Raw genomic sequence first — 20,086 nt, 5'->3', positions numbered from 1 at the left:
GTGTTCGGCATTTTAGAGCTCCAGGAGTAGAATACCTTTTGGGAGGTGTAACATCTGCAGAGCAGCTCATATTTTCTTTGTACCTTTAAGTCATATGTTTTCCCCTGTGCCTTAGGTATTTTTATATTTTTTGTATTCCTGACTCCCAGAAACTGGCTTCCTTCTTCTGGCTTTTCATTGAGTATCAAGTAGAGTTGGCCTGCAGTATCCTAAATTACAAGAAGATACCATTCTTAAACCTTTGCATTCTAGCTAGAGAAAGTTTTTATTGAGCTTTTGTGTTCTGTAAACAAATTAGCCCTCAAAGTTATTAGAGCTTTAAGTGTGAAAGTGAGGGTTTATTCAGTTGACTGTACTATCCTTAGAATGAAGAAGATACATTGAAGGTTGCTCGCAGTCTGTTAAAGTCCTCATTCTTCATTAGTGAGTTCCCAGTTGTCTCTCTGGCTCTACTGTCATATATTTAGTTTTGTTTCCCCCATTGTCATTTTTGTGCTTTCTTCTAAGATATATGAATAAATTAGTATAAATAAGATTTAATTTATTATTCCATGTTGTTCCTTCTGAATTTACTGTCCTATTTATTCATTTTGGTCATTTGGTTAATTTCAGTCCCTCTGTGGAGCTCTGATTACAATAGCCTTGGTGCCATTGAAATTCAGTTAATGGCACCTATATTGTGTGCTCTTGAAGAGAAGTGTCTTTATTTGGCTTATTCTTTGCCGTATTTTCAAAGGCTAGCACAGTGCCTGGCATAATAGGCATTGACAATTTTTTCTTAAGGATTCTTGAAGTCACTTATTTCAGTCTTTTTGCCTCTTAGCAGAACTGAACATCATGTAATTTGCATAGTGCACCAGAGATAGAAATCCTTTGATGTAGACTTTTATAGGGTTTAATCATATATATTAATATATATATAACTTCCTTTCATCAATTCCAAATCTTTCATTCATATCATTTAATATCTATGAGTTCTTTACTCTGTAGAATTGACTATTTCAGAACCTTCCTTAAAATAATGCTTTTAAAATTTGACCAAGATTAAATCTCATATTCAAATAACTTTCACTTATTGATCTGATTATTTGTATTTGAGAGACTTTGGGCTGAAATATGAAACTTGTATGTATAATGCCCCTTGTATACTTGAGGATATTTTCTCTCCTGATACGAGCCTTTTAAATAATCTCTACTTAGAGATTATCTGCCTCTAAAAGTTTTTGGAAAGGCACTGAATCCCTATTTCCTCAAGAGAGGAGAAGGTGGACTGTGGTCCAGAATGAGTTATCTGCCAGTGTGTTAGCATTTCTTCTCAGGATGGGAACAGAAATGTTCACCAAAATACTAACTAGGTAGTAGGTTTATTAAATTTGACATTTGGGGTTTTAAACCTCTGCCTGCCAGTCTGATACTGTTTTAAATGCCAGCTTCCATTTACCATTTACCTGAATTGTAGTGGTTTTTTGCTTGTCTTGTTTCTCTGCTTTTCTCCCCTCTTGTTCCTTTTAGTATTTCCAAGCCACACACCAATCTTAGCTAAAGCCCCTTGCCTTTGATTCTTTGCTTTCTTAGTATAGGTACTATGTCTTTCATCTCAGTATTCCCCCCTGTCTAGCACAGTGCGTGGTACTTGGTAAAAACCCAGTTAGTGTTTTAAGAAAATTGTTGAGTGAGTAGTAAGAATTTAGTTGGCTCTTTTGGAGATTCTCATAGTTATCATTTCTCTAGGAAATTACATACCATAGTAATTAATTCATATGTACATAGTGGTTAAGAAAATACATACAACTCTGGGTTTGAGTCCGTGCTCCGGATCATTTATTAGCTGTATGACACTGTGAAAATTGTTTCCTATCTATGACTCTATAAAATGATGGCACGAATAGCATCTACAATAAAAGCTTTTTGAACCAGCCTTAGCACTGGTTGTTCTCTCTCTCCAGAAAGATCTCCCCTAGTTTTTTGTGACTTGTCATTCATATTTCAGATAAAATGTCAAATTCTCAGAGAGCCGCTCTGTATCAGGCAGGGTTTGTAGCTGTAAGCAACAGAAACCAACTCTGGCTCATTCTTAAAAGGATATTAGGAATCTCAGAAAATATTAGGGAAAGTCTTAAGGCTAGGCTTGAAGAATTGTCTGAAAGAAGGGAACCTGGATAGCAGCAAGGACCCACAGCTAAAATTATTCACAGAACCAGTCCATGAGGTCACTGCTGCCACTTTTACAGCTTACACCACCATCACCAGCTGACTGGACCTTAATGGCAACTACAGCACCCCTTTGTCGCATGAGCTCTCCATGGCCCTTTGATTCTTTGACAGTGGATCCCAATTAATATCTGGGGTTCATGTGTTCGTTGGCATAACTTGAGCTATTTGTACACACTCTAGGTGGAGGGGAGCATCAGAAAGAGAATCTTAGTCTCCACCATTCTCACTTCATAATGAGAGGGTGCTCTGCCTCCCACCAGGCTTCTTAGATGGTGAATTGCCAAAATATAGGAAGGAATTCAAATGCTGAGCAGCCAGAAACTCCACAATGCTCTGTATCTTCTTTGACCTCACATCTAAAGGTAGCCCATCAACCACTCTCAGATCAACTTGTTTTATTTTCATCATAGCACTTTTCACTGCTGGATATATTCTTGTTTTATTTGTATTATATTTATTATCTATCCCCTCCTGATTGAATATGGATACCATAAGAGTAAGCCTCCTTTTGTAGTTAAATGTCAAAGGAAAGGAAGGAGTCTGTTCACAGATCAGGTGGAGAAGATTTGATTTCAGGAGGATGAGCTCGGAATCTGCAGGAGGCCAGCTGGTTTAAAGTCAGGACCAGGAGATCTAGAAGTGGTCTCAGGAGGTCCTGCTGGCTTTAGAGGGTTGGCAGAGAGGCCTGGTGGGCCCTAAGAGCCATATCATCACAGCACAAAGGACCATCATGGAGAAGAAAGACTAGACCTCCTGTGTAGCTTCAGAGGTGGAACCAGGACCAAAAAGTGGAAATAACAGGAGGCAAAACTTTCTTTTAAAACCTGGTGGGGTTTTTTGCTCTAGTTTTTTTTTTTTTCTGATTGTGAAATTAATGTGTGTTTATAGAAAAAAAAGTGAAAACATCAAAAGTAGGAAGAAAAAAATCAGTCATACTATTATCCAAAGATGGCAATTATTATTTTTATATTTCCTTTTTTAAACATAGCTATGATAATAGTATTTATTGCAAAAGCATCATGTTATTATATAAATATTTGGTGTGATATAAACATTTTTTCCTTCATAAGTAGCATTTCTAATGCTGCGTAATATCATATGGCTGTACATTATTTAGTCTTTTCTCTATCATTGGAAACTTGGCTGGTTTTAATGTTTTTGCTCTTATAAAAATCTGTGATGAATATGCTTGAGTATGGAGCTCTTTTATTTCTCATATTTTGTGCTTTCTTATGGTAAATTACCAGAAATGAGATTACTAGGTCTTTCTAGCTGTCAGAGTTGGTAACAAAGGAAAAGTTTGCTTCAAGAGGTTCTGAGACTGAAAGTCTACCTATCAGGATGTTGCAGAGGGATTTCTTTATGTTGGACACGGTCACCGTTACATTTCCTGCACGTGTTTTGATCCTGTGAATCTGTTAGTGGGTTGAGTGTTCTGTCTGTGATACTGATTTGGTTTTGGGGAGAGCCAAGCTGAGAGTCAAGGATTTTTGAAGCATAATAAAAGTTTCAGACTGGTTGCCACAGATGCCTACTGAGCAAGTGAAACTTGACATCTTTCCTGCTGTATGCCTTTTTCTTACTTTCAGAATATGCTTCCATCTTCCTTCATACTCATTTCCACCCCCCCATCCCCATTTTCTGGAGAAGCACACATGACTACGTCAGTGTTTGTTCCAGTACTTCCTGTGGCTGTGAGTCATTGTTTCTCCACCCTTCTCCTCACCCCCTACTCCCTACAGAGGTTCTTCAACACTATGGAGCAGGGCCAGCCCACCAGGTCATAAATCACAGGCAATTGCCAGTTCACTGGCTGGGGTGGTGGGCTGTTTTAGGGGTGAAATCAGGACTCCAGAGCTACCTTATTCCATTTCCCAAGGTTTGATGGTCTTTTTTCCCCAGGTAATTAAATGTGTGTCTTGTGGACCTGGGCTTGGTTGGAATGCTCAAGTGTCCTGAAGATCCTTCTATAGCTTCCTTCTGTTGAATCTATTAAGAGAAGATGGCAAAAGTCAACATAACTAGAGACCTCATCCGTAGGCAGATCAAGGTAAGCAGCCCAGACGTCTGAACCAAAGCATGAGGTCCTTTCTTCCCAACAAATTCATTTTATAGCCAAGGAAACTGAGGACTAGAGTTGGTGACTTGCCTGAAGTCACAGAAGTAATTAGTGGCAGACCCAGGACTAGAATCAGAGCCTCTTGACTCCCATCTTCTTTTACCCAAGAACATGGAATTCATGGAGACTCCTCTGTACAAGTACTTATATCTAGGCTGCTGAGACTGATGGAGTCTGGTGAGGGAGGGGAGCATGTACATGCACATCTGTGTGTGTGTGTGTGTGTCTGTGTGTGTAGGCATACGTGTGTGGTGGAGGTGGGGTGCAGCAGGAGTAAATAGAGCTTCTTCATGTTGTTCCAGCTGCTCAGTTGTACATAAACCACAACCTGGGAGAGTCTTATTCCCAGTTTAGCTTCAGTTCTTTCTTCTCTCCTTTGAGGGTCTCCTATACCAAAGCCTGCACCTCTCCTTTGCACTTTGTACATAGGAGATACTCCAATACCATAAGGTAAATGGATGCCTGGGCAGCCAAGTTCATTTAGCAAGGTAGCCCAGACTCTGTCAGGGAAACCCTCAGTTAAAGGAGCATAGGGGTTTAATGGAAGAGATTCCACTAAGACGAGATATGCTTCTATACTAAGAACCCCAAGCTGGGGTCAGGAGCTTAATCTCACCACTGCCCTAATTAACTACCTGTAAGACTTTAGTCATTTTACTTCCCTGGTGCTTCAGTTTTCTGTTGTTAAATAGTAATAATGTCTACCTGCCTGCAGGCTGATCTTGAGAATGAAATCCAAAAGAACATGAGTAAGTTCTTTGTAAAGGTTAAGTGCCAAAGATCTTTGAAAATTAAGTGACATGCAGTGTAAGCTATGGTCACCATCCAGCAGGATTGAGTGTATGCCTCTATGTGAGGCACGTTAGTCTGTGTTTGTACATTTTTCCCTGAATCCCTGAATCCTTTTGGAGTTTTGTCCATTTGTGGGTTCTTTTGTGATTTCATTAGACTAGATGGCCCCCCAGAGCAAGGACCAGTTGCTAGAGGCCCAGAATCATAGAGTTGGAAGGACCAAGCGAGTTATTTTTTTTCTTTGTATATACCCCACAACTGTGTGCCAACGATAATGCCCACCCTCTCTGACCTAAACATGGAAGCATTCCCTATTTGTTGTTTCAAATTTTCCCTTTCTTTTTTGTAACCCAACAAGCACAACTTAGTGCTTAATTATGTACTCTCTTCTATTATTTTCTAATCCCTGCCCAAGTAGAGTACAAGCTTCTATAGGCCAATTCCTTGTTCTCCTTTCTAGCTCCTATGGTGCCCAGCACAGTATGCTGTATATGTAACAGGCACATAGTAAACCACGTTAATTGAACCAGTGAATCTATGAGTTTATTTCTGCCCCCCAGGAGCGGGGTGCCCTGAGCTTTGAGCGGCGCTACCATGTCACTGACCCCTTTATCAGACGGCTGGGCCTGGAAGCAGAGCTGCAGGTAAGAGATCCGATTTGTACCCTAGATGCAGATGGCTGGCTCTCTATTCTCTGCCTGCAGAGAATCCTCTTGGTACTATTCGAGGCATAAACAGTTTTTCTCTGTAGGCTGTACCTGAAGGTTACCTCTCCTTTACAGCAGTTTCATTAGGCAGACAAATCTGAATCAAGGTTAGTGATCGACATGGTCACGCAGAAATTATTTTTTACTCATATTACTTCCTTTGTGCTTGGAAAAAGACTTGAATTGCATACCCACTGTTTTTACTGTTGGCTTGGACAATAGTGATTCTTACCTTTGTACAGGAATTTAGAGTTTACAAAGTGTTTTCATACACACATACACAAACACAAACACACACGCTTTCTCATTTTAGCTTCAAAGAAATACTGTGTGGAGGTAGATAGGGAATAGGTATTTTTTAAAGAAAGGTTTAGAAAAACCAAACACCTTGGTCCATGGAGAGCCAGGCCTTCAGTCCAGAAATTCAGCTTTTTCATTGTGTCTGACACAGAGACACTCCGTAATGTTAATTCCATCCCTTTCCTTTCTCATGATCATGTTATGAATCCAACTTTTAGCTGTCCTGTCCAGCTTAGTATCATCTTCAAGTTGAATAAGAATTTTCTTTGGTTCCTTCACATTCGGTTTGCAAGTGATTGTATTGATCTTAGAAAAAGACTAGAAAGCAATTTGTTGAATACTAAGAGTGTTATTTGAGGTAATGAAATTAGAGATGATTTTTATTGCTTTCTTTTAATTATAAACTTTTATCCATTATCAAATAAAAATACATTAATAGTAATATGGAAAAAATAGGTAAAAATTACTACTTAATCCCACCTCTCTAATATACTTACTATTAGCATTTTGTATACTTCCTTTTATTTCTTGCATATTTCTACATAAATGTAATCATACTTTACATTGAGTTTTGTATCTCTTCTGTAATAATTCTTTTCTCCATATTACCAAGTAGTCTTCACAACTTTCACTTAAAATTTTTTTCTGATTATAGAAGTAGTAAATTTCATAGTACGGAATAGAAAAATATAAAGAAAACAGCATCACTGTTAATTCTACTCTCTGGAGATAAGCATTGTTAACATTTGGTATACTACTTTTTTGTATTATGAAGCAGAATAGTAGTTAAGAGGTGGGCACTGGAGCTGGATAAATTTGGTTTCAAGACCTATCTTCTCTACAGTTATATAGCCTTGTGCAAGTTACCCTAGTTTCTTCATCTGTAAAATGGAGCAATAGCTGAGAATTGTTGTGAGGATTAAATGAGATGATTTTGTGAAGTGCTTCATACAGTGCCTAGATCATAGTAAGCTAGTTCAATAAATAACAATTATGAGTCTTAAGTATTCGAGGTTTTTTTTTTCATGCTTAATGTAATTTTTTTTTCCCCTCCAGAATTGGGCTCGTACCATTTACACAGTTTGGTAAACCCTTTTATACTTTTATAAAATGATTGTTTTCCCATATCTCTAAAGATTCTTTGAAAACATAATTTTTTGATATAGTGTATTATTTACCCTTTACTCATATTTCCTTTGGAACATAACTCGAAGTCCATCCCTCTAGTGCAGTTGAGGGTGGGGCATAGAATGTTTTACCTCCAGTGGGACATTTGGCAATGTCCAGAAACAATTTTCGTTGTGAAAACTAGAACTAGAGTAGGATAGAGGGTAGGGATGCTGCTAAACATCCTACAGTCACAATACAACAAAGAATGTGCAACAAAGAATTGTGCAGAGCCAAGTGCCAATAATGCCGAGGCTGAAAAATGCTGCCCTGGTGGATGCTGAGTAGACAGTTACCGCTAGCTGGCTGGGCTTCTCCTTTTAGCTGTGCCTCCACCCAGCCCACATTGTCTCCATCATCTCTTCCTGGTGTGATAACTTTGTTCACAATAGACGTGGAAACTTATGTGAACACAAAACAGAATCCTACCTATTGTTTCCAAAGGTTTGGAACTCAAGTATAAAAATATGTTAAGGTAAAGGAATTGTTTGAGTTTGCACTTGGCTAAAGGCCACCTTGGGAAGGACCTATAGTAGCAGTGCATAGTATGAAGGAATGCCCACAGGTTTAGATGTTAAAAAAAAAAAAAGAACAGTTTAAATCTCAGCTTTGCTACTTGTGAGACTTAGAGAAGTTAGAGCAGCTGGAAAGAAGACTGGGAGAAATTTATATGGTTTATTAGAGAATCAGGGGTTGAATCTGTTAAGTTTGGAAGCCTGGATTGAATAGCTTTGTGGAGATGTCAGGTAGGCAGTTGACAGTACTAATCGGGGGAGAGCTCTGGACTGTAGAGAGCATCCATGGAGCTTGGAGAAGAGGGTCCAAGATTTGGCTCTGGAGACACTCTAGTTTTCAGAAATTGATTATAAGCTAAGGAGATAAAAACTTAACCAAGAAAGAGAGTCAGTGAAGTAGAAAGGAAACAACCAGGAAAATGTCAAGGTCAGGTAAGGAGAGTATTTCAAGAAAGAAGGAGTGGTCAGTTCTACTCGGAGCTTCTGAGAGTTTGAGTAAGTGAGGACAAAGCAGTGGCTGTGGTCTTGACTGGAGCAGTTTTGTTGAAGTGGTAAGAATAGACACAAAAATTGGAGGGAGGGCTTGAGGAGGGAGGAAGAGTGAATTGGAGGTGAAGCAGCAGCAACAGCAAGTAGACAAGTCTCTCTTTTATTTTATATTTTTCAAAGAGGGTGATGGGAATTTATTTTATTTAGTTATTTAGTGATTGCAAACTTTCCCCCTAGATGAAAGGAAAGATAGGATATAAGCAGTAAAAAGGGTAAACTATAAAAGATACCTTCTCTTGCTCTACTAATGTGCTCTTCACCTTTTCTTCAGCTCATTACCTGGGCAGCTGACTTTCACAGATATATCAGTAGTCTCTCTTGTCCTCTGTCTTCTTGTTGGCTTTAACCAGTGGGGAGTCATTTCAGGAGACTGGGGAAAGAATGACATCTTTTTTATTTATGATGCTTCCACCCTTCAAAGTCATTTTGTTTTGTTTTTATTTTCCAGCTTTATTGAATTGTGTAGACAGCTCTTGAAAGACTTTGTTTACAAAGGAAAGGAGAGAAATGGGGCAGTAACTGTAGGGGCCTATGGGATCAAGGGAGGGATTCTTAAGAATGGGAAGAAATACTAGAGCTTGTTTGTGTGTTGATGAGAGAGAGAGGGATTGCTGATATAGGAGAAGAACAGAATGACTGAAGGAGCAAAGTGCTAGGAAAGGCTGGAGGGGATAGGATTCAGAGTTTAAGTAGAGGGCTTGTCCTTTAATAAGCACCAAGACATTTCTTTCACTGTTACAGGATCCAGTGGGTCTGAGACAAGGAAAGAAGCATAGACTGGAATTAAAACTAGAAAGTCATTGTAATGGTCTATAGTAGCAGTTTTCAGAGTGTGGTCTACAGATCCCTAGGGATCCCCACAACCTTTTCAAGGGAATCCATGAAGTCAAAGCTACTTTCATAGTAATACTAAGACATTATTTGCAAAAAAAGGGAAACAGTGTCCTTGATGTGAAGCAGAATAGTTATTAATCAGCTATTATGGAAAACAATTTGGAGATTCCTGAAAAAGAACTAAAATTAGACTTACCATATGACCCAGCAATCCAACTACTGGGTGTATATCTGGAGGGAACTCTAATTCGAAAAGATACATCCACCCCATTGTTCATAGCAGCACTAGATACAATAGCTGAGACATGGAAACAACCTAAATGTCCATTGACAGAGGACTGGATAAAGAAGCTGTGGTATATTCATACAATGGAATACTACTCAGCCATAAAAAATAATAAAATAATGCCATTTGCAGCAACATGGATAGACCTGGAGGTCATCATTCTAAATGAAGTAAGCCAGAAGGAGAAAGAAAAGAACCACATGATATCACTCATATGTGGAATCTAAAACAAAAAGAAGACACTGATGAACTTACCTGCAAGACAGAAACAGACTCAGACATAGCAAACAAATTTATGGTTACCAGGAGAAACGAGAGTGGGAATGGGTAAATCAGGAGTTCAGGATTTGCAAATATTAACTACTGTATATAAAATAGATAAAAAACAAATTTCTTCCATATAGCAAAGGGAACTGTATTCAATATCTTGTAGTAACATAATGAAAAAGAATATGAAAACAAATACATGTATATACATACAAATATATGTATGACTGAAACATTATGCTGTACACTAGAAATTGCCACATTGTAACTGACTATACTTCAACTTAAAAAAAAAGGAAAAGTTATTAATTTTAAATACACATCTTAAAAATACACATCTTTTTAGTATTCTGTACCATGGGATGGGAAGAATCCATAAAATTACTATTGCTGCATACTGAACTATGATGGTCTTGAGGAAAAGTACGTGTGCAGTTGTTTGAGTTGCAAGCTCAACTAGTTATTTTTTGTCATGGAACCATCTGAAAGAATGGCTAGCAAAGAAAACTGTGGTTATTCAGACATGGGTATTTGGCAGACATTTTCTTAAAAATGAATGAAGTAAGCTGTCACTTCAGGAAAAATAACTGACAGTATTTGTTGCCAAGGATAAAATTTGAACTTTAAAGAAAAAAAAATATATAGGAAAACTTGTATCTGCCATCGTGAGCTTGATAGCTTCTCAGTTTCTTGATACTTCTTAAAAGACTTTGATGCAATCTGTGGTAATATTAACAGATGTCAACAATATTATGTAATAAATGTTAATGTTTGATGATGATCTAATTCAATGAGTCACTGTTTTCAGAACTAAATCATATATGTGTAAAAGACCCAGGCATAATGCAAATTGACTAATGTATTTTAATGTAGCAGGATACCAAGAGCTGACTGATATGGTTTCAGATTCCACATTGTTTAACATTGAGAAACCATTATTTGTCCAGTTTTGGTGCAGAATCCAAGAAAGATATCTACAATTATCTGAAAAGGCCACTAAAATACTCCTCCCTGTTCTACTTATCTTTATGAGGCTGCATTTTCTTTTATACTTCAACCAAAATAACACTGCAACAAACTGAATACAAAAGTAGATATGAGAACCCATTTGTCTTCCATCAAGATAGACATTAAAGAGTTTTGTGAAAGTATAGAGCAATGCCACTCTTCTCATTAAATTCATTTGTCTTGTAAAATAGTTACTTTTTATTTAATATATGTTAACCATATCATTTTATTGTTATTTTTAATGAAATTAATCACTTTAATTTCATTAAATTAAAATTATAATTAATAATCTTAATTTTAAATGAGATTAATATTTCAGTTTTAATTTCTAATATGGTGAATATTGATAGATAACCCATATAAACAAAAGCTCTTTGGGATCCTCAATAATTTTTAATAGTGTAAAGGGATCTGGAGGCTAAAAGGTTTGCAAACCAATGATCCATAGGGCCATGAAACTAGATGACTAGATAATACCAATGAGAAAGAAAGTAGGAAGAGAGAGAGTGTTCAAGACCAAGAACCAAGGTGTTTCAGCATTTAGAGATTATCTGTTTCTTCTCTTCCTCTACCCACAGGAGACAGAATAACATAGAGGAAGGAGCACATGGTATCGTAGAAGCCAAGGAGGAGAGAAAATTCAACTGTACTGATTTTTACAATCCTAACTTTCAAAAGGCTCTCTTATTTCCCTCTTTTCCTAATTTGAAGTTGGAGGGGATACCTTTTTTGACATGCCCCTCCCCACAATAGTAATAAAAATGCCATTATAAGCCATATGACCTTGGATAAGTCCTTTAACTTCTAGGCCCCATTTCATCATCTGTAAAATAATCCTGTTTGTCTCTTAGGTTTGAGAGGTGGAATAAATAAGTTAATTTACGTAAAGTACTTAGCACAACACCCTGTATATTATAAAATTCATGGTGCATAGCACTCAAATATTAGCTGCTATTACTATGGTTATTTATAGAAAGCTCTTAAGGTTTACTAAGATGCTGTTCCTAAGATGCTGATTTGATGGGATCTAACTTTTTAAAATGCTTTATAATCATTTTCTTCCCTTGTTTTATTTCCCACCCGTTGTCCATGGACCCTGTTTCAGTTAACAACAGCTGATTTTTGGCATTAAGAAGACGTGATTTAATAAGGGTTGGGAGTGGGATAAAATAGGTAAAATCAGCAGTAAACACTCTTACCTTTTTGTGGTTATTGATTATAATGTTTTCCTCTTTATTATCTGGGGGAATTTTTCCCCTGGATTTCCTAATTTATTACTTTGTGTACTTTTGAAAAATACAAAAGGAAACTTAAAGAGAACTCTTGGGACCTAGTCGTGACCATTTAGTAGAGGCTTACTAAAAGCCTGTTGGTTTGATTGGCTTTTTTAATTTTCTGTATTAGAGTTAGCTTAAACGTTTAAAAGATTGTCTACTTTTCACTTTTTTTCCCAGCCACCAAATTCACTTCCCTGAAATCAACTAATGTATTCAGTTTCATCCAGAGAAATTTTATGCATAAAATCCTTACCTTTTTTTTTACAAATATTAGCCCAACATATTTACTACTTTGTACCTTACTTTTTGAATTAAAAATATACTTTCATGATTTTACCATATCAGTACATAAAGATATTTCTAATGTCTAATTCTTTCATGGCTTCAGAGTATTCTGTTGTGTGAATGTACCATAATTTATTTAAACTATCCCTGTTGATGGATATGTGGGTTACTTATAATCTTTTGAAGGTACAGTGTTACTCCTTGCAACATAATTTGGCATATGTGGGTGAATAGTTACAGAATAAATACCTACAAGTTGAATTAATGTAGGTCAAAGGGTATGATATATGCATCTGTGATTTTGATAAATATTAACAAAACTGCCTTTCATGGAGTTTGTACCAATTTATACTCTTAATCACACTTCTTCATTCTTTTAAACATAGTGCTAAAAAAACATTTATTCTTTCCCCAGCCTCAACCTCTTCTCCCTGATGTATCATCATTATTCTGAGAAATTTCACAAATGAGTAAAACATGATGGGCCTGAGAGATCTCAACTTGGCTCTTAATAGTAATGTATTCTAGACTATACCTGAAAGATGGATGAGAGGAACTAGTTAGATTTGGGGGAGATAGGGAGAGAAAAGGTTCTAGGTTGGGGGAACAGCATATGAGTGATGCAAGAGAGAGTAGCGGGTACTCAGTTCAAGAAAACAGATGAGATGGTCACGGAATACACGTGGAAGAAGGATGGCAGATGAGGTTGCTGAGGTGAATGTGCGTGGGATGTTCATAATGATGGATATTGTGAGCTGTGTTAAAGACTGTCAATTTTACTCTAAGGGCAATGGAGAGCCACTGAGTGGTGTTTACCATTGGAGCATATGATCAGCGTTAAGGTTTTTTTTTTTTAATTAATCTTGGCTTCAAAATGAAGATTGCAGAGGGTTTGAACTGGGGATAGCCAGACCACTTAAGAGGCAGTGGCAATGATTCAGGGAGAGGTGATGTGTTACCTGAACCTAGATAATGGTAATCTGGATGGAGAGAAGTCAGGGAATGTGTTTTTGTTGTTTTGAATTTTTTTTAAATTGAAGTATAGTTGACTTACAGTGTTGTGCTAGTTTCTGGTGGACAGCATAGTGATTCAGTTATTCATATATTTTTTTCATATATTTTTCATTATAGGTTATTACAAAATATTGAATATAGTTCCTCATATTATACATTAGGACCCTGTTGTTTATCCATTTTACATATAGTAGTTTATATCCACTAATCCCAAATTCCTAATTTATCCCTCCCCCCTCTTTCCCCTTTAGTAACTATCCATTGTTTTCTATGTCTGTCTCTGTTTTGTAAATAAATTCATTTGTATCATTTTTAAAAATTCCACATATAAGTGATATCATATGATACTTGCCTTTCTCTGTCTGACTTACTTCACTTAGTATGATAATCTCTAGATCCATCCATGTTGTTGCTAATGGCATTATTTCATTCTTCTTTATGGCTGAGTAACATTCCATTGCATAAATATACCACATCTTCTTTATCCAGTCATCTGTCGATGGACATTTAGGTTGTTTCCATGTCTTGACTATTGTAAATAGTGCTGCTGTGAACATTGGGGTGCATGTATCTTTTTGAATTAAAGCTCCCTCTGGATACATGCCCAGGTGTGGGATTGCTGGATCATATGGTAAGTCTATTTTTAGTTTTTTAAGGAATCTCCATACTTCTTTCCATAGTGGCTGCACCAATTACATTCCCACCAACAGCATAGGAGAGTTCCCTTTTCTCCGCAGCCTCTCCAGCATTTATCATTTGTGGACTTTTTAATGATGGCCATTCTGACCAGTGTGAGGTGATATGTCATTATAGCTTTGATTTGCATTTCTCTGATAATTAGTGATATTGAGCATCTTTTCATGTGGCTATTGGCCATCTGTATGTCTTTGGAGAAATGTCTATTTAGGTCTTCTGCCCAATTTTTGATTGAGCTTTTTTGTTGTTATTGAGTTGTATGAGCTGCCTGTATATTCTGGAAATTAAGCCCTTGTTAGTTGCATCAGTTGCAAGTACTTTTCTCCCAGTCTGTAAGTTGTCTTTTTGTTTTGTTTATAGTTCCCTTTACTGTGAAAAAGCTTATACATTTGATGAGGTCCCATTTGTTTATTTTTGCTTTTATTTATTTATTTATTTATTTATTTATTTATTTATTTATTTAAATATGGAACGCTTCATGAATTTGCGTGTCATCCTTGCGCAGGGGCCATGCTAATCTTCTCTGTATCGTTCCAATTTTAGTATATGTGCTGCCAAAGCGAGCACATTTTTGCTTTTATTTATATTGACTGGAGAGACTTACCTAAGATAACATTGCTATGATTTATGTCAGAGAGTGTTTTGCCTATGTTCTCTTCTAAGAGATTTATGGTGTCCTGTCTTTTGTTTAAGTCTTTAAGCCATTTTGAGTTTATTTTTGTGTATGGTGTGAGGAATGTTCTAACTTCATTGATTTACATGTGGCTGTCCAGCTTTCCCAACACCACTTGCCAAAGAGACTATCTTTTCTCCATTGTGTATTCTTGCCTCTTTTGTTGAAGATTAATGGACCATAGGTATGTGGGCTTATTTCTGGGCTCTCTATTCTGTTCCATTGATCCCTATATCTGTTTTTGTGTCAGTACCATGCTGTTTTGATTACTGTAGCTTTGTAGTATTGTCTGAAATGTGGGAGGGTTATGCCTCCAGCTTCATTCTTTTTCCTAAGTATTGCTTTGGCAATTTTGGGTCTTTTGTGATTCCATATAAATTTTAGGATTATTTTTTCTGATTTTGTGGAAAATGTCCCTGGTAATTTGACAGGGATCGCATTGAATCTGTGGATTGCTTTGGGTAGTATGGCCATCTTAACAATATTAATTCTTTAAATCCAAGAGTGTGGATGTCTATTTCTTTAAATCATCTTTAATTTCCTTTGTCAGTGTTTTATAGTTCTCAGTGAATAAGTCTTTTACCTCCTTGATCAGGTTTATTCCTAAGTATTTTTTTGGATGCAACTTTTAAAAGGATTTTTTTTAACTTTTCTTTTCTGATATTTCATTATTAGTGTAAAGAAATGCAACAGACTTCTGTAAGTTAATCTCATGTCCTACTACCTTGCTGAATTCACTTATCAGTTCTAGTAGTTTTTGTGTGGAGTCTTTAGCATCATGTCATCTGCATATAGTGACAATTTTACCTCTTCCAATTTGGATCCCTTATATTTCCTTTCTTGTCTGATTGCTGTGGCTAAGACTTCCAATACTATTTTGAACAGAAGTGGTAAGAGTAGGCATTCTTGTCTTGTTCCAGATTTTAGCAGAAGGCTTTCAGCTTTTCATCATTGAGTATTATGTTGACTGTGAGTTTGTCATAAATGGCTTTTATTATGTTGAGGTGTGTTCCCTCTATACCCACTTTGGTAAGAGTTTTTATCATGAATGAATGTTGAATTTTATCAAATGCTTTTTCTGCATCTATTGAGATGATCATGTAGTTTTTGTCTTTTCTTTTGTTGATGTGGTGTATCACATTGATTTGCAGATTTTGAACCAACCTTGTGATCCTGGAATGAAGCCAACTTGATCATGATGTATAATCTTTTTTATGTGTTATTGGATTCAGTTTGCTAATATTTTGCTGAGAATTTTTGCATCTATGTTCATCAATAATATTGGTCTGTAATTTTCTTTTTTGATAGTGGCTTTGTCTGGTTTGGGGAACAGGGTGATGGTGGCTTTGTAGAATGACTTTGGGAGTGTTTCCTTCCCTTCAGTCTTTTGGAAGAGTTTGAGAAGGATTGGTATCAATTCTTTGTACTTTTGGTAGAATTCCCCAGTGAAGCCATCCAGTCCTGGACTTTTGTTTGCAGGGAGTTTTTTTTCTTACAGATTTTATTTCAGTTCTAGTGATCAGTCTGTTCAAATTATCTATTTCTTCTTGATTTGGTTTTGGTGGACTGTATGCTTCTAGAAACTTGTCCAGTTTTTCTGGGTTGTCCAGTTTGTTGGTATATGATTGTTTATACTATTCTCTTATGATTCTTTGTGTATCAGTGGTATCGGTTGTTATTTATCCTGTTTCATTTCTCATTTTGTTTATTAGGGTCCTCTCTTTTCTTCTTGGTGAGTCTGGCCAGAAGTTTGTTGATTTTGTTTACTCTTTCAAAACAACCAGCTCTTGGTTTTATTGATTTTTTTCTATTGTTTTAAAATCTCTATTTTATTTATTTCCTCTATGATCTTTATTATTTTTTCCTTCTGCTGACTTTTGTTTGTTCTTCTTTTTCTAATTCTTTTAAGTGGTATGTTAGGTTGTTTATTTGAGATTTTTCTTGTTTTTTGAGGAGGTCCTATATCACTGTGAACTTCTGTCTTAGGACTGCTTTTGCTGCATCCCACAGATTTTGTGTTATTGTGTCATTTATCTTAAGGTATTTTTTAATTTCTTCTTTGATTTCATCATTGACTCATTGGTTTTTTAGCAGCATGTTGTTTAGTCTACATGCAATTGTTTTTTTCTCATTTGTCTTTCTGTGGTTGATTTCTAGTCTCATACTGTTGTGGTCAGAAAAATATGTGTGAAATAATTTGTATCCTCCTAAATTTGTGGAGGCTTGTTTTGTGCCCTAGTATGTGGTCTATCCTACAGAATGTTCCATGTGCACTTGAAAACAATGTATATTCTGGGTTTGTTTTTTGGGTTGTTTTTTTTTTTTTGATATAATGTCCTGAAAATATCAATTAAGTCTAACTGTTCTATTTTGTCATTTAGGATCTCTGTTACCTTGTTGCTTTTCTGTCTGGAAGATCTGTCCATTGATGTTAGTGGGGTGTTAAAGTCTCTGCTACTATTTTATTCCCATCAATTTCTTCCTTTATGTGTGTTAGTATTTGTTTTATGTATTTAGATACTGCTAGAAGTCAGTGAATTTGAAAGGCCTTTAAGAGATAGAATTAACAAAATTTTTGGTGACTGAATGTGGAAAGTTATGAAGAGAGAGGAGTCAAAGATGAAAGTCAAGTTTCTGGTTGGCTGAGTAAATGATAGTGCCATTCACTGAGTTAGGGTGCACTGGAGAAGGAATAAGTTTGAGGGAAAAGATGAAAAGCTTGGTTATGGATGTTCTGGAGCTTTCTAGATAAGTAGTTGGAATATTTAGGTCTAAGTTTAGGATAGGGGTACCCACTGGAGATGTTGATTTGGGAGCAGTAAGCAGCATATAGATTGAAACAATGAAAATGAGTTGTGATTGCCTTTGAGGAGTGTGTAGAGTAGGAAGAAAGCATAGGATAGAGCCATAAAAAAAAGACCAGTATAAGAGCCAGGTAGACAAAGAAGAGTATGCAATGGGGGGTATCAAGAAAGAGCAACTAGAGGAGTAGGAAGGAAAACAGAGAGGATGATGCCACAGAACCCAGAATAGGAAAGTTTCATTGAGAAAGAATTGGTCAGCATTATCAAATACTACCAGGGACCAAGTAAAATGAGGACTGTGAAGTGTCCCATTGACTTACGGCAAGGAAGTCACAATAATAACCTTGTCAAGGGCCGTTTTTGTGTTATAGATAGAATTGGGTTGAAGAATTATTGGGAAGTGAGGAAGTGAAAATATCGAGTATGGACTATTCTTTCAGTGTGGCTATGAAGAAGAGAAATGGAAGGCCATAGCTGGATGTGGATTTGCATCAAGGGAGGATTTTTTAGATTAGAGAAACTTGAGCATGTTTAATCCCAAGTAGAAAGAGTCAGTAGAGAAGGAGAAAGCTGGTGATACAGGAAAGCTAGAAGATCATCTGTGGTTGGGGTTTTGTCAGATGAATATTGCAAGAGAATGATTCTAATAATGAATCATGGATTATTAGGGGGTTAGGGAAGGAAGTGAAGGCATGAGGTAGCATGTAAAGAGAAAATAGACTGTCTGAACTTGGAGGACTTGTTGAGGATGAAGAATCATTGAGGAATTAAATATATTCTCTTTTTTCTCTTAATATATCTTGGAATCACTCAAATCAGTTCATGATAGTTCTTTTTACAGCTGTATAGTACTCTATTATGTAGATGGACCAAGATTTATTCAATTAATTTCCCATGTATTGACTGTTAAGAGTTCTTTCTAATAGTTTGTAGTTATAGTACTATAATGAATAACCTTATGCATATGCATATGTATTTTAGTATTGCTAGAGATGTATCTTTAGGGTAAAAACCTAGAAGTGGGAGTGCTGGCCAAAGAGTAAATGTATCTGTGGTTTTGTTAGATATTGCCAAATTTCCCTCCAAGGAAATTGCACCATTTTGCCTTCCTGGTAACAAAGCATAAGAGTGCCTGTTTCTCCATAACTCACCAACAGACTGTGTGGTTAAGCTTTTGAATTTTTTACTATTCTAACAGATGAAAAATGTTATCTCAATATAGTTTGTTACCTTTGTGTTATGAATGAAATTGAATATCTTTTCCGTATATTTAAGGGCTATTTTATTTGCCAATTTTTATGTGACGGAGAGTAAGAATTTATATATGTACCTACATATCCTTGCAGACACAAGCATAGAATGGATTAGCAAAGGCTAATGAAGTTGGTCACTTCTGAGGGATAGAAGGCATAGAATGGAGGGGTAGAGAAAAGGGAATAACTCTTCTGGACCTTTTTGTAGAGTTTTTACTTTTATAACCACATTGAGGTTTTGCACATTCAAAAAGTAAAATTAAATCAGCAACGATGGGGACGGGGATGCCAAATAACTCATAATTGAATATATATATTCTTTGAATTTATGTATTTTAAAAGACAAAATAAACTAAAGAAATCTTGACTGAACTCTAGTTAGTAGATTTGTCATCTCTACTGGTATTGCTGCAGTAATTCTGTAACTATTTTGTGTGTATTGTAGAATTGAGCAAATGAGTAAATATGTCAGTGTTGCTGGTATAAATATATCAATGTTAATATAAATATAACTTAATATTGATATAATAGATATAGCAATGTTGTTCCCTTTTCACTGGGAGAAGGAAAATTCATATGTGTAATAGGGAAAGGCAAAGAAGGACTCTGAGGTATTGGATTGGCATTAGCAGTATCAGTATGAGCTCATGGTTTAAAAAATACATATATTTTAATATATTCTTACATATTATTTCCAGCTCTGTCTTCTCAAAGAGTCCAGAAGGAATGATACCCAATTAGCTATGAGTTACTGGTTTCTAAATGCCATTCCCCAGTAGAAAGAACCAGGGGTCCTTGGAGGAATAACCAATTCAGGTCTGGAAAGGCAAGTATACAAGATGAGCCTACAGTACCTTGTGGCAGAAGATCAACAGAAAATAAAGAAATAAAAATGATAGGGACATATCATAAGGACACAGAAGCAAGCTTGAAGGGCATGCTTCTGGTCAAATTCATGACAATTTGAATGTCTGAGTTTGCACTGATAAGAGAGAAGGAAGGAAAAAAGAAGGGGAGGAGGAGAGAGAGAGCAAAAAGCACTTCATTCTAGTAGACTGCCAACCACTAAATGAAGAAATGATAAAGTTGGAAAAGTCACCATTTTATCATCCCACATCATACCAGTAATTGACTCAGGCAAGAATAATCAATGAGTGATTGAAACCACTGGGTAGAAATTTGATGGAGGACAGTATACTTCACAGGTAGCAGAGAGGAAAATAGTAACATTACAGTAGAGAAACCTGATAGATACACCTTAACATCAGATGCCAGCTGATAGTGTGCACTGAGGAGGACACAAAATCACTTAGGTGGCATTTCTGT

The 20,086-nt window shown here is 36.4% G+C and overlaps 1 protein-coding gene and 1 non-coding gene across 4 annotated transcripts in view; one reads left to right on the top strand and one right to left on the bottom strand.

Moving 5' to 3' along the window:
- Positions 1 to 20,086, top strand: part of WDTC1 (WD and tetratricopeptide repeats 1) — a 59,298-nt gene that overhangs the window by 10,280 nt on the left and 28,932 nt on the right. For all 3 annotated transcript variants that reach the window (XM_072975017.1, XM_072975019.1, XM_072975016.1), the window contains exons 2-3: positions 4,117 to 4,264; positions 5,686 to 5,769. In XM_072975017.1, the coding sequence (XP_072831118.1) occupies positions 4,217 to 4,264; positions 5,686 to 5,769 (132 nt within the window). In that variant the 5' untranslated portion in view covers positions 4,117 to 4,216. The remainder of the gene's footprint in view (positions 1 to 4,116; positions 4,265 to 5,685; positions 5,770 to 20,086) is intronic.
- Positions 14,491 to 14,597, bottom strand: LOC116283024 (U6 spliceosomal RNA). The gene has a single exon (XR_004192569.1). It is a non-coding gene; the product is annotated as a U6 spliceosomal RNA (small nuclear RNA).

Source organism: Vicugna pacos, chromosome 13 (genome assembly GCF_048564905.1).
Source record: "Vicugna pacos chromosome 13, VicPac4, whole genome shotgun sequence".
Lineage (NCBI taxonomy): Eukaryota > Metazoa > Chordata > Mammalia > Artiodactyla > Camelidae > Vicugna > Vicugna pacos.
The sequence above is the reverse complement of the archived record's forward strand: the minus strand, read 5'-3'. Positions and strand labels throughout refer to the sequence as shown.